This window comes from Chinchilla lanigera, unplaced genomic scaffold (assembly GCF_000276665.1).
Source record: "Chinchilla lanigera isolate Chin_1 unplaced genomic scaffold, ChiLan1.0 scaffold00026, whole genome shotgun sequence".
Classification (NCBI taxonomy): Eukaryota; Metazoa; Chordata; class Mammalia; order Rodentia; family Chinchillidae; genus Chinchilla; species Chinchilla lanigera.
Window position 1 is genome coordinate 22,756,440 of NW_004955427.1, and position 18,916 is coordinate 22,775,355.

At 44.2% G+C, this 18,916-nt stretch overlaps 1 protein-coding gene and 1 pseudogene across 5 annotated transcripts in view; one reads left to right on the forward strand and one right to left on the reverse strand.

Annotated features, from left to right (window-relative positions):
• Nucleotides 1–3,992: 3,992 nt before the first annotated feature.
• Nucleotides 3,993–18,916, reverse strand: part of Mylk (myosin light chain kinase) — a 248,001-nt gene continuing 233,077 nt past the window's right edge. For all 5 annotated transcript variants that reach the window (XM_013515195.1, XM_013515193.1, XM_013515194.1 and 2 more), the window contains 4 exons: nucleotides 16,780–16,903; nucleotides 10,422–10,551; nucleotides 8,616–8,747; nucleotides 3,993–6,032 (listed from right to left, as the gene is read on the reverse strand). In XM_013515195.1, coding sequence (XP_013370649.1) covers nucleotides 5,782–6,032; nucleotides 8,616–8,747; nucleotides 10,422–10,551; nucleotides 16,780–16,903 — 637 coding nt within the window. In that variant the 3' untranslated portion in view covers nucleotides 3,993–5,781. The remainder of the gene's footprint in view (nucleotides 6,033–8,615; nucleotides 8,748–10,421; nucleotides 10,552–16,779; nucleotides 16,904–18,916) is intronic.
• On the forward strand, nucleotides 10,558–16,048 carry LOC102015423 (annotated as a pseudogene).

Sequence of the window (18,916 nt, forward strand, 5' to 3'; positions counted from 1 at the left end):
ATTGTGGATTCTGTCTATCCTAACTGCTAGTAATTCCTACCTCTCCTTTAATCTCCCCTCCTTGGACTTTTGGCTTTGACCCTGGAGACCTTGGTTATACCTGTGATTTGATGTTCTATGTTGCCTGAGGCTCCCTTTCATATGCATCTGGTTTCTCCATCTCTAACCTTTTGGGAATTGCTCAGGGCAAAATGATTTGCTTTCTCATTGGCTTCTTTCTCTGCAGGGAGATAGTTTCAGGTTCTTCTCTCTGAATGAATTATCCAGTCTTTGCTTTCCATCTTCCAAGATTCTGATATTTTTCAACTGCCATCACCCATATTTTGTTTTCCTATCTGAAAGTTTATAGATTTAATGAATTGTATTCCTTTGCTATTCCTTTAATGGAAATTCTGAGGAGTATGGAATCCCATTTTATCCACAATAGTTCATGTTGGGCCTTCTCTCTATTATGGTAGCTTTCTATTTTCTAAGCCCTTCATCTGCTGGTTTCCTAGGATAGGTGCCTCAGTTTTAAGCTTTCTAGACAATCTAAAAAAAGATACCTACTCAGCCTTTTCCTATCCAAGCCCTGTTTGTTCTGTAGTTAATATATAATCAGAAACAAATCAATGTGAATTAGCTCTTGTAAGTACCAATTAAAATTTAGGGAACATTTTGGGATAAAGGTTAAGTGTGATTAAAATTAAACTGACTGAGAAGTTTCCTTTTGATTGACAAGTAAGATTCTAAGGTCAGATGAGCTTTTCTTCTTTGACTATGAAAAAGAGTATTTCTGAACTGGGAGTTGAAACTTCCATAGATCAAGAGGGCAGTTGTCACATTTCCTAAATTCACAGCAGTTATTTTGTGTGCAGTTGCATAGGAATTTTCTCTTTAAAATTTTTTTTTTTTTTTTTTGGTTTTTCTCCAGTACCAGGAATCAAACTCACAACCTTGCGCTTGCCAGGCAGGCACTGTGCCGCTGAGCTAAATCCCCAGCCCCTCTTTTTAAAAAATTTTTAAAAATTAATTTTATTGGTACCTTTGTGATCACATCATGATCACATTCATTATAGGGAATTTGTACTTGTACATAATATATCTTGATTCTTCTTTTTTTCCCTATTCTCCTCCATTCCCTTCAACCCCCCGCCACCCCCCCTTACAAAAAGCTTTGTAGGAATTTTCTATTTCAAACATCCTTTTTCATGTGGGAAGTGAGTAGAATTTAATTCTTCCCTCTTTCATAGTATATTAACACATAAATTTTGTTTCTGCAGGAGTGTAATCAGTTCCTGGAGGGAGAGACTGTTTCTGACATTTCTCAGCATCTCTGAGTGTCTGAAGAGGGGTCTACTGTGGACTCAGATACTGTCCATGAGCTTATTTAACCTTGATATTAACCTATGAATGGGTCTAGTATTTCTCTAATTTTATACATGATGAATTCAAGTCACAAACTATATAGCTATAGTAAGAAATAATAAGATATTTTATAGAGGGAATAAAACTTGTGCTTAAGTCAGGCAAGTTAGTTCCAAAGATAGTTCTGAATGGAACTGTCTCCATTTGGCTGATTAACCAGGTTAGTTGGATCCCAACCGAGGTGTGTACAGAAGCATTTGTCCTCAATGAACATGTAAAATGCTTTCTAGAGAGACAGATCTAGGACTTCATGAACCTTGCAGAAATGGTTGTATAATTACTTGCTAACAAATGTGTGATGAATTTGGTCTGAGAATATCTCTCACTGTAACATATCCCTTGGCGCAAGGCTGTGGAAAAGACCTATTGGATCAATCTATCTCAACTACTGGAGGCTAGTCCATCTGCCTAAAAGACAACTGAGAATGGCCAAACTGACTTAGGTTAATTGGTCACTTCTTTCTCTTTAGTTATTTCCAACAAGGAGATCTCTAGTCCAAGAATCATATAATGTCTTGTGGAAACTTATGGGTCTCAGACAGAAACTCCTGGGGCTATAGTCTCTGATAGAAAGCCTTCCCATAGTGTCTGAGCAATCAGACCTTGGGCCAGGCCTGAAGGTTAAAATTTCAAACATCAGCTGTTAGAAATGTAATACTAATTCCAAGTGCTATAGATCTCCTGGGTGCTGCCTATTTCAGCGAAGGGAGACAAGATCACAGCCAGCTGAGGTTAAAGTGATTATAGCTGTCAGGATAATTTCTTTCCTTTCTTCTGGCTCAATGTTGGGGAAACCCACACTTTCCTGGCACCCTGACCTTCCCTTCTCTGCGTCCATCTCCTGTGTCCCTACTAGTGCTCCCATCTCCAGTAGTGCCAAGTTCCGAAGACACGGGAGAATTTTGCCCTTGCTGGTTGTCTCACATCACAGGTGATCTGGTAGTTGCTTGTGAATTGCAAGTGTATTTATATTTTGAAGCAGAAAAGTGGTACTTTTAAAATGCCTTTAAAAATGGAAAGTTAGGCGTGCGTGGTGCACACCTGTAATCCCAGCTCTCTGCGAAGCTGAGGCAGGAGGATTTCAAGTTTGAGCCCACTGTGGGCAAGCTAGAAACTCACGGAGACCCTGTCTCAAAATAAAAAACAAAAAAAGACTGGGAATATACCTCAGTTCAAAGGCTCTGTGTTTAATCCCCAGTACCACAACAGCAAACAAAAATTTAAAAAGTTGTATATGATAATGAACTACAATGATACCTGAGTACGGAGTATATATTATGTATATATTATCTAGTATAATAGAGGAAATTACAGGCCATGGCTCTCCAGACTAACTTTACAGAAGCTTTTAAGTTCACAATCATTTGTTGTTGTTGTTGTCACGGTACCAGGAATCAAAGCAGGACTTCACACATGCTAGGCAAGTGCTCTGCCACTGAGATACCCCCCAAGCCTTTCTATTTTGAGACAGAGTCTCACCAAGCTGCCCAGTCTGGGCTTGAATTTGAGATTTTGCCTCAGCCTTTCAAGTATTTGGGATTATAGATATGCACTACCACACACCTGGCCTAATTTTATAATAATTTGAAAAGTGATGTTAAGCATAGTTAAAGTAAAATTTGGAGTTTTGCTGTTCCTTCTAGTTCACCTAGAACACTGCTAATAGAGCTTTACAAAAAAATTTCTAATCTGTGTTGACCAGTACAGTAGCCACTAGTCACATGGGACTATTGAGCACTTGAAATGTGGCTCATGCAACTGAGGAATTGAACTTCCACTCAACTTATTTAAGTAGATCCTTGTGATTAGCTTGCTCCCATACTGGTCTCACTGATCTTGAACATGGTGATGACCTTGTATCAGGATAGTCTAGTTATGTTGCAGCCACAAAGTATCCCGAAGTCTTGGTGATTTATAAGAACTGAGGTCTATTTCTTGCTGTTTCGTGTGCCCATTTTGGGTTGGCTGGGGGCACAGATGGATAGAGCAGTCACCGGTCATTCTCGACTGCCTTGTGCCAGCACTTGAGTGCTGTGGCCTAGAGCAGACACATGGCACTTCTGCTCACAGAGCCCCTTAACCCAGAAGCCAGGATGGAAGTCCTCTGTGGCAGGAGCTCAGAAGCTTCATGATGGCTGCCACAGACACTGGCCCCGTTTCAGGAAAAGAGAAGGATGTTCTGGGGGATAAAGAAAACAGTACTTCTGTGTTCTTCTCTGGTACCGGGAACCAAACTCACGACCTTGTGCTTGCCAGGCAGGCGCTTTTGCCGCTGAGCTAAATCCCCAGCCCCTTACTTCTGTGTTCTTGCAAAGTGGGGAAGTGTTTCTTCAGAATCAAATTCCATTGCCTCCTTGATACTTATCAAATGTAGGTAGGATGTGAAACAAAATGCAAATTTCAAATATTCTGATAAAAAAGAAAGACAGTCTTTATATAAAGTTAAAGCTGACAATAGCCATCATACCCAGTTCATTAAGCCAATTCTTCAAATTTATGCAGCACAGCATTTGGCTTTAGTTACCAAGATTCATCTGTGGGTTCTCCATTTGGTGACAAGGAAAAAAGAGATTAAACAAACAGCATGCACTGTGGTATCCTTTATTTAAAAACTGTGAGCTAACTACATTTGTAGTGTTCTGATTTACCATTCTGATGGCATAATAAACCAAAAGAACATTAACACAATCCCAAGAAGGCATAAAGCTGTAAACACATGTATATAACACCCATGCACATACACACAACATACATACACACACACAAAATTATATTCTAAACACAACTGAAGTGATGAAAAAACACTTTGGTCTAAATCAAATTAAAACCCCTTTATTATAATAAATTGTGGCAATACTGTGGTTATAATGAAAAATACTGTAACTGTTTAAAAAGCAAAAAAGGAAAAATACTGGCAATTTGAAAATGTAGCTAACAATAGAATGGAAGATAACATAAGATTAAGTAATATCAAAATTCTAACATTGATACTTGCTAGGATTGCACAGAAGTAATTTAAGATTGGTTCATAAGGAGCTATTAGAAAAACCATTGGAATATTAAGTTGCTGCACTTTACAAACAGTGGAAAAGAAAAGAGTACTTGGAATGTTATACACACATACACACACACACAGAGGAAATGTACTAGATATATCCATTTATGGTATTTGTTTATGGTCTGTGACCAAAAAGTTTTATAAAGAAAAAATTTAAGTGCCAATGTAGTGAAAAAAGTTAAAAATTCCTACAGATGCAAGTCTGAGTGCATTTGTCAGGTCTAAGAATATATTTCAAAACTGGGGGCGAGGCATGATTGATGGGTAGTCAGAAAGGAAAATAGCGTGGAACCCTATGGTAGGCTGAGCTCTTCGGACGTGTGGAGAGTAAAGATGTATTAAACTCAGACTAGACAATTCCAAAGTAAAGGAGCTCTGCAGCTGTTCATGAGTTGAAATACATTTCATAGTGCCCAATAAATAATCAAGATTAACATTTCAGCAAACTGCTTTTTTTTTCCACATTCAGACACAAAAATCTTTACCACGCATGCAGGCTGATACCCAGTAACAGCACAAATCTGAATCCTGGCTGAAGAAGAAAAGCACATCAGCAAGGACCTGCCCCACGCCCCCACGGGTTCTTACTGAAAAGTTGGAAGCTGCTAGACACTTGAAAAGAGGGGCTAAGTTTAGTTTAGATTCCCTACTGATTTTAGAAGAAAAGAGTCAGCCGTGAGCAGGGTTCTTTTCTTCACAATCTATGAAGCACAGTTAATGTCCCTAGTGCCGAAATTTATGACAAATTCAGATCCAGAAAAGCTTGCAGGTGAAATAGGGGAGAGGAATAAAGAGTGTGGATTTCTACAGTGAGCTTTGGAAAAAATATGCCCTGGAAGGCAGAATGGCTCAGCTGCTTTCAGAATGAAATGCTGCAGTGTTGGAGAAGACCCAGTTCTCTGGAACCAGAGGCTAGGGAGAGAGGCCACCTGTCTCCAGGGGCCTTCTGGGCTGAGCAGGGCCACCGGGCACAGAGCCCAGATGTGGCCTTGATACTCATGGCTGCATTCATGACTTTGCCGGGATAAATACTTTTGGTTACTTTTTCCCTAAAGCCAATTGGTCATGCAAGTTGCTGGTGATTTCCCTAAATGAAATGTAGCCACACTTTATCTGCAGGTGTCAGCTAATTCATACTAATGCCCACCAGTAACGGTACTAAGTATCAATTGCTGTTGCTGATGAATCAACCCCCACATGACCTAACTAGATAACCTACCACACTAGGTGCCTTTATTTACTGTCTGGAGTTTTTTGAGCTTTAGAAAAATAGTCCTTTTAAAATGACTTAGACACTGCTTCTCCCTGGCTTTGTTTCACTCTTCCTCTTCTTCCTCTTCCCCCTCCCCTTCTCCTTCCTCCATGGTTTCCACAATGAGCTCTGCCGTGCAGGTGGCTTCTCCAAGACTGTTGACAGCCTTGCAGGTGTACTTGGCATCGTCATCCCCACAGACATCACTAATAATCAAAGAGCAGTTCCCATCCTCATCGTAGTCTATCTGGAAGTGGCGTGACTCTCTGATTGACTGGTCATCTTTGAACCAGACGACCTCAGGGTCCGGGTATCCTGCACCACAGAGAGAGAACACAAGTTGCAGAATCTGTTATTCTGAGTTTCTTACCAATTCATATAGGCAACTCTTAAGCTACCTACACTGATTAAGGGGATCAAGGAAAAATTAAGATGTAGGCTATTAGTGTTAGTTTTTTTTTTTTTCTGTTTTTCTTCCAGTACCAGGAATCGAACTCAAAACCTTGCACTTGCCAGGCAGGCACTTTGCCACTGAGCTAAATTCCCAGCCCTAGTATTAGTTTTGATATCTATATTAGAATATGGGCATGTGTTGTACCAATACTAAGATGAAACCCCAAATTGGGTATTTTAAAGCTGTCCATTTTTTCACCCATGTTGTACTTTCACCATGCCCTGCCTTTAGGCAAAGAGAAAGCACTTGGTGAAATACTGTCCCAACTCGAATGACACACCTCAGGCAAATATCCGCTTGGATGAAAATAAACCTTTTAATCTTGTGTAAAGGCTTAACTCAGATTTAAAAATCAGAGCACAAATGGGCTAAAGGAACTTTCTGGGGCCTGATATTTTCTAAAAATGAATTGTGCTGGTGGCTGCATGACTGTAAATTTACTAAAAATACTTGTACACTTAAAATGGGTGAATTTTATGGTATACAAATTATAAATCAATAAATCAGACTGACAGCTATATGAAACATAAGATAGAGGAACTGGAAATATTGCTCAGAAAAAGAAAGATATATTTATCTTAGGCTGACCTAAAGCAGGTATCTGTCTAGATAATTTGAAATGGGCCTCACTGACTGGCCTCATGATATACATTAGTCATGATTCTACAAATGGCAGTATTAAAAATATATAAAATCCACATATAAAAACATATACTGTAGGTTTTAAAGGTGTGTTTGTATATACATCTATGTCACCAACATTGCACATGTGCACACACACACACACACATTACAGTCTGAGAAATTTGCTCTTAAATTTCAGAGATTTTTAGAGGAAAAAAGTTGTAGCCCCAGCCAGAAAAAAAATTATACACAAAACTTAAGAATTTTAACATTCTTTTCCAGGATAATTTTATTTTTTTATTTGCTTACTTGTAGTACTGGAGATTAAACCTGGGGCCTTTGCACTGAGCTACATCCCCAGCCTTTTTCAATTAAAATTTTTTTTTTTAGTTTGAGACAGGGGTCATGCTAAGTCCCTAGGTTGCCCAGGCTCGGCTTAAACATGTGATCCTCTTGCCTTAGCCTCCCAGAGTGCTGGGATTATAGGCTTGTGCCACCACATTCAGCTAATTTTTATCAAAGCAGCATCCATGTGTTTTAATTTCTCATTAGAGTTCCAATCAGATGTTAATGCAAATCCCAAAGAGAAAAGTTAATACAAAAGATGATACTCACTATGCAATACTTTAAAAAAATTTTTTAAAAAGGAAGAAGGAAAGAACCTCAAAAGACCCAAAGACAATGCCAAGGGTGAGAGTTAAGGCAGTGGCTCCACAGCTGTCAGCAAAATCCCTAATCTGAGAACTTTCACACTACCAAAGGCAGTACATTCACATTTTTTTAATTAGATGAAAAAGAAAAATAACGGCAGGCCAAGAATTTTCAAGACATTTTGATGATATGAAGATTCAGGGGAAAACCTTTTTTTCTATTCCTCATGTGGGGTTCTTTCCTCAGAAGGCATTGTGGAGCTGCAGAGCTGAGATCACACCACAGGGGAGGTGTGCTCTGTTCTGACACTGTTCCGTGGTATTGGCCTTGGGGAAATGGCTTAAAAGATTTTTGGGCTTTATTTGTCAAGGCCAAAATGGGAGGTAACTCTCCACTCTGGTTGGCATGTGAAAGTCACAGACTTGAAGCCAGGAGACCTGTCCTATCCTGCCCTGCCCTTATCTTTCTACAGTGTTATAATCTGTGGCAACTGGGGGCTTTCTGTCATCGACTTTGCTAATTTCTTGGGTTCCATGCTAAGATCCTATAAGGTCCTTGAGCCCCAACTTTCCTCAGCGTGACATTACTCAGAGCATGTTCTCCCTCCGCACTTACCAACCTACCACTTCCCCATGACTTCCTTGAAAGACATAAGGTTTCCCCTTTTCACATGCATGGCCTCACAGATCTTCCAGGACCACACTGAGTGTTCAATGTCATTTACAGATGAGGAGCCTAAACTCAGCAGCATTAGATCACCACCCAAGGAGCAGCAGAGCTGCCGACTCTGATCCTCTGCCCTCAGTGGCCACCTTCCTCTGAGAGCTCTTGTGGCCAATCACAAGCTCCTCAGTGGTTGGCAAAGCCCACTTCATTATGTAAGTTTTATAGCCAGGGAGGATCCTGGCAAACTGTTTTAAATTGCAGGTCTCACTGCTGGTATAAGTAGGTGAAAATCGGTCCCCTAGGAAAGTCACAGAAAGGCATTAAACCTCAGGAAGTGGGTTTGGCAGGAGCTGTCCTATAGGGCCAGGTCCCCCTCACTCAGTGGTCCTCGTGGCCTGCATGTCCCCATTGCTGTGGGCAGCACAGACCCAGCACCTTGCCTGGCCCAGCCCTCCACATGTAGCCACCCTGTGTGTGGTGAGAACAGCTGTGGCCCAGCTCACCTTCAATCTTGCAGTCGAATCTAGCAGCACTTCCCTCCACGACTTCCAAGTCTCGAATTGTCTTAGAGAAATAGGGTTTCACGTGGGGCTTTTCCTCAGCTACGGCCTCAAGGAAAGCCTGGGAGACATCTTCTGCAAGACAAGGAGAGAGCTGGGTCAGTTCTTCATCCCTTGTTCTCTCTCATTCCCCTACTTTTTAAACAAGTTGCTATAATTTAGAAAATAAGTGAATCATAGCACGCCTTTCTCTCAGGAATGGGCTGGCTGGCTGCCAAATGGTTTTTGGCAGCCAGAAGAACTGTGCCCAAAATGGGGAAATGTTCAGCCTCCCCCTGCCTGATGCTGACACATTGAAAAAGGAAGTCATCTCTAAAAGGATCTTTGGCTGCACTTCATGTCGCTTCAGGATTCAGGTGAGAGTGCCTGGGAAGGACAGAGCCTCTCCAGGCTTGCTGACCTCAGTGCCCCTTCATCCTGCTGTGGCAGGTCCTTCACCTGCTCCTTAGCAGGAAGGAGCCAGGCACTAGCAGGGAGGAGCCAGGAGGAGCCAGGCGCTCCTTAGTTGAAGGAGCCTTCAACATGCCAACGTTCTCTTCTGTACACTTTTGGCCTGCATGTTGTACAAGTGTGGACCCGAATGAGGGACAGCTCCAGAAAAAAGCTGGAACCTTGAGGGGTGCTTGTGGATTCTTCCCCTCTTCAGGCTATTTCTGGGTCACCTGGAGAGTGGCAGGAGTGGCTTGTGAGGGCCAGGTCCTTGTGTTGCACTCGCTTCCTGGCAGCAAGGAAGCTTCAGGGCCACCATCGTTGGGCCTTACCAGCCACCCTGCGTTGGTGCACAGAAGGGACCTAGACTCAGCTTCTCACCTGTGGATGCCAAGAGCTCCAGGCAGTGTGGGCCAGGGGTGTCCCTGGCCAGTGAAGCTCCTCAGGAAAGAAAACAAGGGCCAGCCCTGCATGCCTCTGAGGAGGAGGTTGGGGAAACGTCCCAAAGGCAGTGGACAAGGAGCTGGCCCTGTGGCCTCCAGGAGGGATCGGCCCGTGGCAGGGTGCTCAGTTCCAACATGCCTCAGCAGCATGAACAATGGCAAGGCAGGGGGCCATGCAAGTTAATTTTTGTTCCGAACAAAAACACAAGGGCAGTAGAAAATCGAAGGATATTAACGAGTGTTACACAGCTCAGTATATGTAATTTTTTTTGTTTCTGCTTATCAATATGCAAGTTCACTTTTATAATATGAAAAAGGGAAGCTTTTAATGAAGCCTTTGTTAATTCTTATACAAAAGATAGGGAAAAGAATGGTTGAAGTTATTTAGTTATATTAGACAAATAACTTTTCCTCTGAAAATAGTTAATGTACAGCTTAACAATTAGAGAGCAATTACTAGACTTAGTAGTTGTCAAGGCAACCCAAAAGTATTTCTGAATTTATCTTTGGAGGGTGGATGAAAAAACAAAACCAAACCCCAAATCCTTAAAATGCCCCTCCATCCCCCAACCTTTTCTTTTTCCCTCCCTCCCACTGTTCTTCCCTCCCTCCCTCTCTCTCTTCCTTCTTTCTTTGGCAGGACTGAAGATTGAACAAAGGGCCTTCACACTGAGATACATCCCCAGCCATTTAAAAACAAATTTATTTTGAGACAGGGTCTTGCTAAGTTGCTTAGTTGCCCAGGCTGAGTTGCAACTTGCAATCCTCCTGCCTCAGCCTCCCAGAGTGCTGGGATTACAAGTGCGTACACTGTACCCAACTACGCCCCCAACCCTTGCTTTCACATCAGCCGAGAAATTCTCCAGGCACTCCTTACCTTCAGATTCTAGTTTCTCTGCATTGAGGGGGCTGGTTGGTGATCCTGTTGAGGACTTCCTGCCACTGAGCCCCGAGATCATTGCCATAGAGGACAGTCTTCCAATGGCTCTCACAGCATTGCCCGTTTTCTGGAAAATAGATGCAGTTCAGACTCAGGCGGCGTCCCTGGTTCCAGCGGGGCAGTGCTGGGGATCCAGGGAGAAGAGCCCAGCCCGGAGAGGCAGCTGCTCCCTTAACTGAGGGCTTCTCAGGCTGAGCAGCGCAGAGGTTCTGCCAGAGGAGTGAGCCCGGCCTTACTCTGCTCGGCACTATCGGCGTGTCAGAAGATGTTCGGAGAATGGAATGGGGCCTGGAACTGATGTGCGCCTTAATGTGACTAAACAAGGTCAACATGAGACAAAAACCCTTTTCATACTGTGCTTCAACTCCCATAAAAGGGATAGTTTATATAAAGCAACTGCGGGCTGAGACAGCTCCAAAGACTTATTGCTGACTGGACCCAGTAGGGCTGTTTCTCGTAAAACAATGCCAGTGATAGGAGTTTAACTGGTCAAGAGAATCATTACTACAGATCCCATGGGTCCTGATGCAAAAGAAAAAAGCAGCGTACTGACCTTGGTGAGGCCACTTAACCTCTCAGGCTTTAGCTTTCTTCTGGGTATTGGAGGGTTGAGCAAAATGATCTCTAAGGTCCCACTTAGTTCTGTTTATGAGTCAGATACTTAAGAGATTTTGAGAAACAGTAAGACTGGCTCTAGCACAAGTCATGGCTGTGCAGTAGAGTCCAGAGGGGTATTTGTCCTTGTGTCCTCTTAGGCTTCTAAAACTGGTATCTGAATAGGCCCCTTGGGGGAGGACAGAGTTTCTGCTGAAAGGATCAGAAACTGAGATGGAGCATTTTTGGATTGTGAAAATTCTACCAAGCATAGGATTTAGGTCAAGAAATCTTCAATATGTACACTTGTGTCTCATCTTTTAGTAAAGTTACTTACCCTGTTTCTAGGGTCAGTGGGAATGGCTAAGGAAGCTAAAACAACCGAGTCTTTCTACCTCTGCCCTGTCACATCTTTTTTTGGTGTCCAGAAGCTGTGTAGTCACAGACCAGCTGTCATCACAGTCTGTCTGCCTGTTCCCTCTCACGGAGTCAGGAAACAGCCTTTGCACAGGAAGATGCCTGGCTGTCACTCCCGGACCTCAAACTGTGCCGGCAAAGCCATTTCCTCTCCAACTAACTTCACATACTCAAGAATCCTCGCAGTTTTGACTACCTGGAAGGCCAGTGTTTTCAGCACAAAGATTATGTCTACTGAAAAGATGTGTGTGTGTGTGGGGGGGCGGGTTTAAGCAGAGACCTACTGTTGCAACCACGTTTTTCTGTCATGCTCCCTGCCCGGCTTGTTGTGGACAGTTTCTGTGTACTTTGGTCCAACATTCCAACCTGCCCTGTCCTTTGGCCATCCACCCTCCGACCCACTGCACAGACTTCAGGGGGGTGGGTGTACTTCTGGCCCTTTGCTGTCCCAGGGCAGCTGGGTTACTCTGAACACAACCCAGGAAGCCCAGATGGGGTGATGAGGAGAAGATGGTGAGAGATGACAACTGACCAGCATGACCAAGTGCAGGAGCCCCCAAAATGAAAACAGCCACAGTTCAATGCTTTAACTTCCATCCTTGTTTTGAGAAAGGCTTTTTCTCATGGGAGGGCAACTATCAAAGCTGAGTTCCTGTGTCCATAGTGGGTGGCATTTGTCAGGGCCCTCCTGAATACAGTGCAGAAGCCCTAGCCCTGGGAGAGTCTGCTAGAATGACCCGCCATCCCACTTTGCCCAGGACTTGGGGGTTTCCAGGATTAGTCTTTCAGTGCTAAAACCCAGATGGTCCCTGGCAAACTGAGGCAAGCTGGTCACTCTAGGACCAGCCAGCCATCAAGATTCTACAAACATGCCAATAGTTTCAAGATTGCAAGTTCCCGGGATATTTTCCGGTAATATCCAAGTGTGACGGCCAAGAACAGCCTGTGCTTGAGTCTAACGCTTTCTCCTTTGTTGCTCTTTGGTCCATACTGCTGGAATCGTTGTAGTTCCCAGAAAATAATGGTAGTTACCTAGAGGCCTCTAGTTCCTAGTACTTTACCTGCAGTTTGCACACAGAAGCCTCGTCACCCCATTTGACTTATCTCCACTGTCACTCCTTACCAACAAGTCTTTGTGAAATTCTTCCAATATGAATTTAACATCGGTCTTTCAGAGTAACTTCATTGTAAGGTCAGTAACATGATAAACCATCTATACCCAGCCTAGCCTTGTTTGTAGGGATCTGTTCTGCTGTATCTCTTTTTTCCTAGGGCGTTTTATGGAAACCAGAACAGTTAGATGTTTCCTCCTGAGTTAGCTGGGCCACCTGGGCCTGCCTTGCTCTCCCCCTGATGCCAGCTCACCACATACTGTATTCCAGTCCACTCTCCACTGCCCTACCAAACAGAACCTGGGTGGCTCAGAGAGGAAACCCCCTAGTCCAGGGGTGCTAAGGTCCTGAGCATGGAGATTAAATGTGGAAAACGGAAGCGGCCTAACACAGCAGGTTGGATGCAGCTGAACTGTTCCCAGTGAAATTACACTTGGGGCATTACATGGGGAATGGGATGTTGTCGACTACTTCTGCAGCCAATTTTGTGACACCCAACCACTGATTTTGCAGAAAAATTATTTCCAAAAGCTTTTACCCATATTAAAAGATGGGACTAAGGTTCCTTCTCTGAAGTCTTCCCTTTTACTTCCCCAACCCTCTTCCAGAAAACCTTATGGCTAATAACACTATGAACAACAAGAAAAAAAAAAAAGCTAAGTGATTAAAATATTAGCCCCAGCTACGATTTTCTGGCTGCAATACCTCATTGGCCTCCTCCCATCTCCTCTTCTCTTTGCCCGTCCCCTGGGTTCAGGCTTCCTCTTGGCTTCGATCCACCTGCAGATGTTCTGAGATGATAAAGCCACCCTTAACCCACAGCTTCATCCAAGTGAGATCTAGGTAGACTTGCTGCTCTGAGGACCGCCCCACCCCAACACCACCTGCCCTATTTTTCCAGAATTAGTGCTTTGAGATCTGCAGGTGAGAGGATCATTAATAAAATCAACCTTTAATTTTTGTGGATCCCCTTCCTTTTTTTGAAAGAGCATTTGCTACTCTGATTCTAAAGGCCCCCAGTGGTAAGTCGAATAGGTATTCCAAACCACCACGCATTTGAGGGCCCCAGGAGACCCAGCCCACTGCCGACAGGGTTAGTGTGTGTTAGCTGTGAGCTGACTTCCACTGCAGAGGAGCTCTGGCTGCCATGGGCCAGGATGGAAGCTCCATGAACCCTGCTCCTGCAGGCAGCTGTGCTCCTTTACTCCCTCTCAACCTCAACCTCTGCGTGCAGTTGTCCTCTGGAGGGAACTGTGATTTAATCACGTCATGTGGCAATGCCCAGTGTCCCAGTGACTGCCTTTTTCTCCATCATATAGGCAATTTCATGCCCTTGGGTTGCCTCAATCTCCAGCTAAAGATTGCTCTTGTGCAGCCCAGTCCCTCTCTATCTTCTCTGCCTGTGCTGTTGTTCCTTCCTCTCTGGGCTCGCTCTAGCTCATGTTTCATGTCTCACTTTTGACTCCTGCCCCTGGAGGAGTCATAACCACATCAACTCTGGGTACACCCAGCCCCTCTCCTGTCACACTCACATATATGGTTATGGAGTGCTATACCGATAGTTTATAATTCCTGGTGTGCTGTATGTCCTTTTATGTCTATTTGCTTCAGTTCCTCATTGCACTATACATTCCCTGAGGACGGAAACCGTGTCCTTTCCAGCAGCCCAGGAATTTTGTAAAACAAATTGTGATGATAAAACAATGAAGTAGGTGATGATGGTGCTAAGTGCTCCATGGTTTTGGATAATAATTGGATATTTTTAGATAATAATGTTATCCACCTTGTATCAGAGGCAGTTCTGTGTTGCTGTTAAGACTGTATGCTTTGGAGCCAGGTTCTGGTCTTGAGTCCCGGCTTTTCCACTTTAGCTATGTAACCTTCATATCTTGGTCTGTCTGTACTTGTACTTGTCTCCTAATAGTACCTGTCTCCTAAGATTGAAAGATCTTTAAAAAACTTTTTAAAAAGAGAGTTCGATTGGTAGCGGGAGCGGAGAGTGGACCCCAGAGAACCCTGAGCAGCCCCGCTGCCGCCGCTGTCCTAGTTACCGTCACACCCCCGGAGGAGCCGCAGCTGCTGCAGCCGCCCTAGTCACCATCATCGCAACCATGAGCAGTGAGGCCGAGACCCAGCAGCCGCCTGCCGCCCACCCCGCCGCCACCGCCCTTAGCGCTGCTGACACCGAGCCCAGCACCACGGGCAGTGGTGCAGGGAGTGGCGGCCCTGGTGGACTCACAAGAAGGTCATCAGAACGAAGGTTTCGGGAACAGTAAAATGGTTCAATGTAAAAAATGGAATTCATCAACAGGAATGACACCAAGGAAGATGTATTTGTACACCAGACTGCCATAAAGAAGAATAACCCCAGGAAGTACCTTCGCAGTGTAGGAGATGGAGAGACTGTGGAGTTTGATGTTGAAGGAGAAAAAGGTATGGAGGCAGCAAATGTTACAAGCCCTGGTGGCGTTCCAGTTCAAGACAGTAAATACGCAGCAGACCATAACCATTATAGACGCTATCCACGTAGTAGGGGTCCTCCACGCAGTTACCAGCAGAATTACCAGAATAGTGAGAGTGGGGAAAAGAATGAGGGATTGGAGAGCACTCCTAAAGGCCAGGCCCAACAATGCCGGCCCTACCACAGGCGAAGGTTCCCACCTTACTACAGGCAGAGACCCTATGGGCGTTGACCACAGTATTCCAACCCTCCCGTGCAAGGAGACGTGATGGAGGGTGCTGACAGCCAGGGTGCAGGAGAACAAGGTAGACAAGTGAGACAGAATATGTATTGAGGTTATAGACCATGATTCCGCAGGGGCCCTCCTCGCCAAAGACAGCCTAGAGAGGACGGCAACGAAGAGGATAAGGAAAATCAAGGAGGTGAGACCCGAGGTCAGCAGCCGCCTCAATGTCAGTAGTGCCGCAACTTCAGTTACCTACGCAGACGCCCAGAAAACCCTAATCCACAAGATGGCAAAGAGACAAAAGCAGCCGATCCACCAGCTGTGAATTCGTCCGCTCTGAGGCTGAGCAGGATGAGGCTGAGTAAATGCCAGCTTAACATCTCTACCATCATCTGGTTTAGTCATCCAGCAAGAAGAAATGAATGGGAAATTCCAACAATAAGAAATGAACAAAAGATTGGAACTGAAGACCTTAAGTGCTTGCTTTTTGCCCGGTGACCAGATAACTAGAACTATCTGCATTATCTATGCAGCATGGGGTTTTTATTATTTTTACCTAAAGATGTCTCTTTTTGGTAATGACAAACCTGGTTTTTCTCAATACACCTTTAAAGGTTTTTAAATTGTTTCATATCTGGTCAAGTTGAGATTTTTGAGAACTTCATTTTTAATTTGTAGTAAAAGTTTATAACTTGATTTTTTCAAAAAAGTCAACAAACTGCAAGCACCTGTTAATAAAGGTCTTAAATAATAATAATAATAAAATGTAAGATTGAAAGATTTAATGCTCTGAATGGCCCCTGAGCCACAGCCAGTCCCCGTACATATTAGCTACTGGTAGCATGTTAGAGTGTTCTATTGTGCCAGCGTTGTGCTAAAGAAAGGTGATAACTATCACATATAATTATCAACAATGCTGTGATACTGGTAGCATGATCCCCCCCTGACAGATGAGAAAACAAATCCACAGCAAGGTTAAGTGACTTGCCTGAAAACACATGGCTAGTAACAGCCAGCACCCCTAGACAGTAGAGACTGTGCTCCTGCTTTGGAGCAGGTGTTCCCTCCTTGATGGTAAGTAAAGGTCTGACCATCGCATTACCTGTCAAGAGCTCACCTTCTCCAGGGTTGCCAAACAGACCTCAAGATGCTGCTGCTCCTCCCTCTCCTAAACACATGAGACACGAATGGCTTCGCAGGAATGAAGGCTGGTGCACCAGGCTGCCCTTACTGGACGTCTGGGACCAAGCTGAGTGTGTGTGGAGAGAAGTTGTGGTTGAGCAACTGGTTTCCTCTGTGCAAAAGACTGCACTCAGGACCTAGCTTAACACTGTACCTTAATCAGCTGCTTAAAATTGGTCCTGGACTATTTCAGCAACAAATTTTTATTTTCTTGGAGTAAAGCCCTGGAAAGTTGGGAGTTAGAGTAGCTGAATAAAGCAAATATGATGGGCAGCATCCCAGTCCAAAGGAGCCCTGCATTACCTGCCATTTCCTTCTTGCCATATACTTCTTCATCCGGTCCTTGGACAGCTTCTTGGCCTCCATGTTTTTAGTATCTTTCATGAGCCATGGATGCTGAAGACACTGGGTACAGTTCAGGCGGTTTCTGATGGAGGCAGAAATTGGAAGATTTCTGAGCAGAAGACCTCAGGGATAATGGTCAGATCAGAAATGGGAGGTCACCTTCCCCACTCACACAGGGAAGACCACAGCTCCCTGTTCTCAGTCCATCCACCATGGTCAGAGTCATTGTGCACTGCTCTTTTCCCTCTCTTGGTCTGGCTTACCCTGACTAGACCCCACACAGGCCAGAGTTGAGAAAGCTTAACCACCACAAAGGAAACTGGAGTCTCACGACCTGTTTTTGGAATTCTGGAAGGGTAAGTGCTACAAGGGAGGCAAGTCTGGGAATGATGGCTGGCACTATGTTCTAGAATGGCTTCATCTGGAGATGGCTTGGGGGCTGGGCCTGTGAAGGCCTAATCCTTCTGCCCTCCCATCTGGAGGATGGGAGATTGAAATGTTTGGACCAAACCTCTGAGAATACTGAACTTCCTTGGGTCTTAGGGTGTGGTTGAGTATCAGGTTTTTCCTCTTACAGTTTAAAGAGTTATTCTCTACATAGAACCTATAAATTTTGGCAACTTTAGAACTGTACTAAAACTCATTTAATCTTTCTTAAAGCTCTAGAAATGTTTCAGGGTTGTTATCTTAATTGTAACAGGACTAATAAGGCCCAAAGAACCAAAAGCTAACATACATAGAAAAATGATTAGAAAGAAGTATAGCACAATGTAACGATCTTTAGATAAAGGGACTATGGGTGCTTTAAATTTTTATAGTCTTCAAATTTTCTATAATTTACATGTTTTACTTTAATAGAAAAAGATTCTTGAAAGTGCTGGCAGAGATTTGTGGTTGAAGAGGTGCTGGGGGTAACAGTTTATAGTGTTTTGATCTACTTGATTAAGACCAGTTCTTTGGTTGAGTCCATTATGAGCACAAAGGAACCTGCCGTTGCTTCTTGCTGAGCTAATTTAGGGTCAGATGAGGAAATAAGATATATGCACAATATCCCATTTACCAAAGCTTCAACAAATGACCAAAGCCATCCCTGAACCATAGTTACGAGGAGGAAAGTTTTCATCTTGGGTGTGGGGTACCCCTCACCTTGGAAGGGAATCTAGACCCCTGACAACATCCCAATTCTTCTTGGGTTGTGTCCACTTCTGATGCAAAGATTGACAGCAGAAGGCTAAAAGACTGCACTGTTCAGGAGTATAGACAGTCACCTCCAGGGGAGTTTGGCCCTGAGATGGCTGAAGTGGACTGAGAGAGGGGTGGGTAACAGGAGAACCAGACACAGCTATCTGAGAGACTGCAGCACGCTACACAGCAGCTGCACAATCTTTAATAGCATTTCTCCTAGGAGGGAACAAGTGGCTGCCTCAAAGGGCTCGCAGGCCTGAGAGACAGGCAGAGCCTAGGCTATAAAGTCAATGTGAACGCTAGACCACGCCTCTTCCCTTCTCTTCCTCTATACCACCTATTTCAACATCTCCCTTTGTGGCAGGTCTGCAACTGCTCCCATTGCCAAATCTGACTCTTGGAGCCAGGCTATGCCTCATCTGGCCACCTACCTCCTGAGTAAGAAGCTTCTAATAGGCAGAAAGTCTCACTTGACATTCCCACAGCTCCCTGTCCCCAGGCACCTCTCTCTACACACAAATAGCCCTCTCACCTTGTCACTTTAATCCTACTGATTGCACTCACCAGGATGGAGAGCACCAATGAATTCTGCACAGCCCAGCCACCTCCTCCACTCTAGTTTCCTTCCCAGCTCAGCTTCCAGTTCTGACTCAAATCCCAAGGGGTTTCACTGTGTATCTGACCTTTTGCCTCTCACAGCTTGGCTGTTGTACACCTGGACATACTGGTCTCCTACTGTGTTCTAGGTTAGAAGGAACTAGGCCAGACTATCTAAATAATTTAGAGGCAAAAAGAACACCACACCAGAATAATCGGGATATGGTGAGGACCCTGCAACAGTGCTAAGCAGTCTGTGCCATCTGCTCTAGTGTGTTGAGAAGGTGTGTCCCTCAGGAGACCTGAAGAGGGG